The following is a 7,672-nucleotide window of genomic DNA, read 5'->3' as shown; positions in this document are numbered from 1 at the left end:
ATATTTACCAAAATAAAGTAAAAAATAAAGCGGAGGGATACATTCAAGACCAGATTGAGTCCACCCCACTTCTGAGATCACTTCTTTGCAAAATAAGCTGAAGTGATGGCACGAAATGGAATGAGAAGAGAATGGAAAGGAATAAAAAGAAATGGAAATGAATAGCTGAGGAAGGGAACAAAAGAGTGAGCACTTAAAGGACAAGTCAAGAAAGGAAAAGAAACGAGGAATAAGAAGGAAATGAGGAAGAAAGGTAACTTTGGGTAAAGACAAAAGAACAAAAACGGAAGAGAAAAGAAAGTGAAGTAAAAAGAAGAAAGAAAACAGGAGAAAATTAGAGAAAACAGGAAATCTTTTTAGGTATAGATAGTAATGCGTGAAAGGCAAAGTATGTGAGACATGAATTAGTTAAGTTTTAAAATTGGAAACTAATTCCCACTTCTTAGTGTGCCGTATGCTGAATTGTAATAAAGATTCATTCGCTATAATATAATATATAAAATATATTTATACATGCTCAAAGCAATTAACATTTCCAAAATCGCCAATTTGCCTACGCAGCGTTATGATAGCAATTTTGACAATATGTGCGATATGCAACCTTGTATCGATTAAAGGGCTTACCGCATCCATGCCAATGTATTCCATATAACTGGCAAAACCCTCGTTCAACCAAAGATCCGTCCACCAACTTGGAGTCACTAAGTTTCCAAACCATTGATGCGCGAGTTCGTGAGATACTACGACGGCTACCCGCTGCTTGCTACCACTGGTCGATATACCTTCCTGATATAACATTGCTGTCTCTCTAAATCGGAACAAGATAACGAATTAATAATTTCCATATCTTAAAAAATTATTTATGTGTACCTTTAGCACACAACTGTTAGTGTAACTTATGATGTCAGTATCAACTATCTCAAAGAATTTTGCCGTTTAAATTCTGACATTTTAAGACTCGTGTTATAAATAATACTATTGTTTGGAAACAAATATTAAATCGTCATTTGGTTGATCCACGAATTTTTATTGGCCTTAGAGTAAAATCTATTTAGTTGAAAATTTATTTGTTAGACTTGTTTGTCGTTGCGACAAAGGATTTATAAAATTGTATATTGAAAACCCGCTATCTCATATTGGGAATCTATCTCATAATAGAGAACTTTCCTCTATAAATAAAAATCATCAGAATAAAAATATTACTAAACAGACGTGTTCATACACAGCCGGCAAACTAATATACAAAATAGAATGGTTCTCTTCGAAAAATATAATAAATTCGAAAGATATTATAAAAATATAATATCAATCGAACAAAATGACAGAATTGACATTATCAATTGACATTATCAAAATGACATTATCAATTAATTATATTTTGAACCTCTCATACAATAGAATATCACTAAGTAAATGTAATAATATAAGTACATGCTTAAGGACGTTTAATAAAATAATACAATTTGAATTATCTTAGATATTTGATAATACATAAATAATTAGACGTACGATATCAATGTGGAACAATAATGTGAACCGCCACGATCATTTTTATGAGGCAACTTGAATTTTTTTATTATTTATAACATGATTACCTAAAAATATTGTTTTTATTTCGTGTAATAATGAAACAAATACAATTAGTAGTCAGTGCACATATGATATCCTTACCTATACGTTATCAACCCCCAATTCTCCATAGCGCCGGCGGAGAAATCGGGTAACGCGACCATATCCATTTTTGGCAAAGGGAATTTGATTTTGAAATAGTCCTCGTAGTATTTGAGCACTTTTGGTCCAATATTCAAGCTATATTGCGATTGATTAATGGCGTCGTGGCGCGCCCAAACTCTAAAGTTACCATCTTCAGATTTCCGTGCTTCAAAGTCGGAAACTATAAAGGCCACCAAGTATGTAGACATCGGTACCGAACGCTCGTAATGATCCCACACGTATGTGTCTAAACCTGGTCTGATTATAAAAAAATAAAGAAGAGAATGCTTCTTAAAACTCTGTAACACTCACTGAAATAATTTGTTCTTAAAGTCGATCTTTCAAAAGAAATCCACATTAAATATGTTATAAATTATTTTTCATTAACTCTTTTTCGTTTAAACGATAGAAATAATTTTTTTTTTCAATTTAGAGACTTTACCAATACCAAATCGCAACAATGTAATATGCATTAGATTTTTTATAAACTTGATAAGTACTTAGACGATTATCACTTTAATTACGTCAAATTTTATGCTTCGTACACTTTGCGCTAAACTAACGTTGTAAATTGTAAATTCATTCAGTTAAATCATCAATTTAATTGTACGCAGAGAAATTACTCCAAACGATACGGACCAGATATACGAAACGACGCAACAGCGTCAACGCGAAAGTATGACATACAATTACTCACACTGGCATCGGTTCCCCTTTTCTAGGCATATTCGAGATAGATGTCATGTTCCTGGGGCGTGCTATGTTGATTTCGAATTTGGCTTTCAAAGCCGGTTCGTCGAAACACGGGAAAGCACGGCGCGCATCCGTCGGTTGAAACTGAGTCGTGGCAATCCATCTATAATGCAGAACCCAGATACCTTTGGCAAACAGTCGACAGAAGTCCTTGTTTGAACCTGTACGTAAGCCAAACACGCGACCGCAACAAGACCATTCAAAGGATAATCACTCGCTCTACTCTCTGATCAAAACACTTTGCGAAGATAAGCCCTAGTGTGAGATAATACTAGAAATCGAGGGATCGAACGAAATAATTTGGATAACGTCTTCTCTTTCTTTCCAAGGAATAAATTTCAATTTGTCTTTCCACGTTGAAGTTTCTCTATGTTATACAGCCATGCTTCTTTATTTAATTAACTGTCCCGTAGGCTAAAGTTTTCAATTTTATCTGTTGAACAACTGATTGAGCAAGAAGTAAAACAGCTTTATACCAGAATAGCCGTAAATTAAATAGCACATTTAATTAAATCAACTGAAGCACAGGGGAGCAAGTCTGAATTTACACTGACCACGAAGTTTCATTGCGACATCGTTTACCTCGTTTGATTGCCGACCGTATACGAGCTTCTGTAGAAACCCTGCAGGTAGTCGTTCAGATGGCCAATGAACTTGAGATGCACGACGTATTGCTTGCCTTTCCTCAACGTGTTCGATGTTCTAATCACGTGAAATTGCCTGTCGGTGTCATTTCTCTGCTCCATGATCTCGATTATCTTACTTTTGTTGCTCTTAGTCGAAAACTCCCTGATACTTGTAAAGCTCTCATCGATCTTCATGTCGACAGCATGCAACGTAACGTTGTTTGTATCCTGTGTCACGTTTACCAAAATTTTGACCTAAACAAATCGAAAATATTTCTGTCTTTACAAGGCTACGTTTATCAGAGAAACTGGCAATACGTTTAATTTTCTTCAAGTGTCGCGAAACCTAAATACTATATTTTTAACTATGTGTAAAATTTCTAATTATCTTATTATACTTAAGATAATTCAGAATTATACAATATGTGAAATACTATGAAACTAAAAATTTGTTTAATACAACCGTGAAATTCTCTTTAATCCACGATGTGCGGAATTTAAATATTCTCCTTCGGTCGTAATTCACAAAATCGTTCGCTGGAACAAACGACTTGTATGAAAGCAAAAGACCGAAAACGAAACTTAACAGAGAGTTGAGATCAGGACGCACGTGATCCGCCTAAGCCTATTCCTCATAAATCCAGCATATGAAAGTGAACGGTTGCGTCAATCGCAAGGCGCGTCTCTCTTCGTGACGGGAGTAATAGCTTACGTATAGAATTGAGAATTAAGTACGCAGAAAAACATTACGCTTTCAATTCTCACTAGAAAGTAGACGTTTATACGACAGGTAAACCGGTTTATATGTCAATGATTTAAAATTGTGAAGAAATACAATGTCAAAAAAAACGTGACGAAATATTTCGGTGTATAATTAACAATGTATGTTAAATGCTTTATGTGAAATAGGACAATCAATCAACACACGTAAAATATTAAGTTAATGTATACTGCTCTGATTAAACGTCTAAATAAAAAGAGAATCTGGCAAATGATGAGACAATAAATTAATAAAATAATTTAGAAAGGGAAAATACTGCTCTACAAATTCTGAAAAATTATATTTTAGATAGATCTGATAAAACAGCGAAACATACGAAATAATTAACCAGCGCGTGCAATCCGTTAAAATTTTTTTTGCTGAAAAAAATATATGTATACAAGAAGATATTCGTTCGAATGTGTCTATCAATCCGTTTCCAAACAGAAAACCTTTTTATTTATCATAAGATAAATCATTAACAAGAATTACCTCGCCGTGAAAGGTGAAGTTGCCCTCCCATATGAAAGGTATCAGCCATAATTCGTACAAATCGGGCGCAACAGTCCTTGGTAATCTGACATCTAATTTCTTCTTCGTTGGCATCGTCGGAAAACTTCTCCCAGTCTGCAACAGCGAATCGCCATCGGAGCTCGTGCACGGCTGAACTTGTTTCTCCTCGAGGCAAGGTGCAAAATGATACACCAACAAACCGGTGACAACCAAACTGATTAGAAAAAATGCACCTAGGAGGAAGGCGCCACACCGGGAAATCGTGCAGCCTCTTTTACGTCCGAATGTGGTTGTGTGCGCGTCCATCATTGCCAGAACCTCACGAGACTGAGTCATATCATGCGTGAGCCTGAGCAAAAAAAAAAAGATACATGCACTTTTCAGTTTTACCGCTCCTTTATTTCAAGCTAATTTAATTATCGCTTTAGCACAGTTTAATAATCGAATTAACATAATTTTTCTCTAACTCGTGTCATCAATCTATTTCATTCTTATATTATCTTGTCACATCTTTCTTATTTACCATTATGTAGTTAGTAATCTCGAAACCTTATAATTGCAATTATATCACCAAGTTTCAATGTAACGCTTTAAAATCTATTTGTTAACAAAAAGGTCTAATAATCATTTTTATAGAAATTTGGGAAAAAATTGTTTTTGCATTAGTCAAGTCGCTATTATATTAAAATCAAAATTGCAAAAACCCTAGCGGAGGTAAATTTTTCGCCATAAGTTTAGAAATTAAAGTCATTTGGACTAACATCCTCTCTTGGCTCTTATATCCTTTATTCCTTCGAATTGTGATTTCACGTCAGAGCCCCATGAATTTTGTTGTTGAAAATTGTACAGTTTCCGCGAAATGTAAGCTATGTAATGTAATATTTAAAATTGATGATTAACGTCGCCTTTGCTTCTTACGTAGAAATACCTTGTATCAAGTTTAACGTCATCGTAAGCGCTACCGCAGAAGGTTGCACGCGCTTTACCTGATGAATAGTTTGCGTGTATGAAGGTATAAATATAGAAATCTGCGAAAGTGATAGTAACAGGAACATTCAGCCGCTTTAAATCTATATACGGGCAGATCTGTTATTGCCTAGGTCGACAAATAGGCATGAAGAGAAAGAGAGAAAGGTGAAAAACAAGAAATACTCGAATGCATAGATTTCGTATCTTTTACAACGAAATAGCATGCGAAAGTCGGTCGAGACATTTGCAAAGATAATATATTGTACGATTGCTGTTGAAACGATATGCTTAGCGATACTTTCTTACCTAACAACGCGAAAGGAGGTATACTTATTTAAAGTATTAACTTCAACTACTTTTCTTTGCTCATTTCTTAACATTTTTTTATATATTTTAATTGTCTATAAAAGACATGAAATGTTACGCAAGCATTTGTTTAACATTTTTCTTTAGTATCAACACAGAAATACACAATAATTATATATTCATTTTGCTTTTACATTTAAAAAGCTATTGTCTATGTGTGTTTATTAAAAAATATTTAGAATAGTTACAGGGACAATAAAATCAGTAATTAAAGCACTTAACATTTTAACTGGTCGTTCTATATTAGTTCAATGGCTTGAATAGTTCACATCTAGAAATTGTGGAAATATCTGACTCCTAATTGACAAACTTCTCAGTTGCATTAAAGTAAAAATAACAATTTTAATGCGATCATTGTATCGAGAAAACTTTTTGTCCCGCGTAAACCGGGTGAAGGCAGCCGATCATTGAAAGTAATTTCACGTTCCAAACGGTTCGAGTGAGCGTGTCAAGGAAACGCGAATGGCGTGCCTGAATTGATATAAGGTTCTTGCACCGACGATCTCTCGTGAAATAATCTTGCAACAATTACAACACAATCCTACGTACATTGACCGAGACAACAGTAATTTGAATTAAAGACGGTTGTTATGCGAGCCAGCGTATAAATGAAGTGAAATTGGCACAATTTTCTTATAAAAATGTCCGATATACCTTAATTAATATTAAATAATATTAATCCTGAGTGAAAGACACCTTCGTGTCGGAGAAAAGAGTCATAATTTACAGAAGAGATTTACATGTTGATTGATTTACGTCCACCTAACTGTACCTCAATTATGTATAAAATGTTAAAAACTATAACAATCATTAACGATAATGAAATATATTTCTGCATGAATTTATACATTACGTAAGTACATATTACTCTCTCATCTCTATCATAATAAATAATAATTCATACAGTGTCACATGTATTAGTTGCTCTTTAAATATATGTAATATCTTTTAAATTCATATAAAATAATTATGCAACTCAAATACAACACATAAACCATTTGATTTAAACAATACATACTGAATGGCGTGTCTGTGCCTGCCACAATTAGATAAATTACGTTCTTACATGCTCCGCTTAATTTGTATTTAAACGAAGAGACACTACGTCGAGCTCAGCAAACACTTGATATCACAAATGAAACACACGTTTTGCCACGTGTTTTCCATTTTGCAGCTAATTCCCGTTTCGCTGGTGAATTACTTGTTGCACCTGCGTTTCCGCATGCAAACGTCCGCGAAACAGTCAGCCACGCCGATTCACATAAAAAGAATGTAAGGCACGTTTGAGGAGTCGCATTTTCCTTCGGCGTACTCTCGTATCGGCGATCATCGTTCCGACACCTCGTGTCGCTAATAACGAGATTTATCTACCGCGTTTATACTCCTAGGACAGGCGAGATTGCAGATTTCCTGGACTTCGGGTCCCATTACTGCCGCGTATTATAAAAGACTCTTGCATAAGAAACTCTTTATTATTTCTCCGGCTCTACGCATCCTCTCATTATGTCTTACCGATAAGATATTATTCAAGGTTATTTAAAATTGTCCAAGACATCAAAAGTACTACACGCTCATATTTTTCAAAAAATACCTTCTCTGCCGTTAAAAGAACAAAAATTAGTAACCAATTGAAATAAATCTAACATATTGTTTAATTCTTACACCGCATTACGTTGTTTCCATAGGCTGGAATAATACTTTGATGAAAATAACTTTAATGAAAATAATGCGGAAAATTACACCTGAATTAACTGTGAGGCAAAAATCATTGACTTACAACGTGAGATTCAACCATCTCCGTGTACTTTCGCGCGAGTAACGACGTCGCGGACTGATGTAAACAATTCCAACAACACCTAGGTTCTTCTTGTAAGATCATCGGACGTGTATAAACGTAAATAGGAAGGCGAGTTCGAAATTTTCCGCGTCGTGTACGCCGATAAAGCCGATCAAATATTGCGAATTCACGTTT

General features: G+C 34.8%; 1 protein-coding gene across 3 annotated transcripts in view; it reads right to left on the bottom strand.

Moving 5' to 3' along the window:
• The window catches only part of LOC105563271 (aminopeptidase N), a 40,346-nt gene that overhangs the window by 7,237 nt on the left and 25,437 nt on the right, over positions 1-7,672 (bottom strand). For all 3 annotated transcript variants that reach the window (XM_012014732.1, XM_012014733.1, XM_012014734.1), the window contains exons 2-6: positions 4,345-4,714; positions 3,049-3,347; positions 2,411-2,569; positions 1,672-1,971; positions 625-808 (exon numbers count right to left, since the gene is read on the bottom strand). In XM_012014732.1, coding sequence (XP_011870122.1) covers positions 625-808; positions 1,672-1,971; positions 2,411-2,569; positions 3,049-3,347; positions 4,345-4,701 — 1,299 coding nt within the window. In that variant the 5' untranslated portion in view covers positions 4,702-4,714. The remainder of the gene's footprint in view (positions 1-624; positions 809-1,671; positions 1,972-2,410; positions 2,570-3,048; positions 3,348-4,344; positions 4,715-7,672) is intronic.

The sequence above is a fragment of the Vollenhovia emeryi genome, unplaced genomic scaffold (genome assembly GCF_000949405.1).
Source record: "Vollenhovia emeryi isolate VEMERY1.0 unplaced genomic scaffold, V.emery_V1.0 DF939179.1, whole genome shotgun sequence".
In the NCBI taxonomy this organism is placed as follows: Eukaryota; Metazoa; Arthropoda; class Insecta; order Hymenoptera; family Formicidae; genus Vollenhovia; species Vollenhovia emeryi.
Note: the sequence above shows the minus strand (reverse complement) of the source record. Positions and strands in the feature narration are given on the sequence as shown.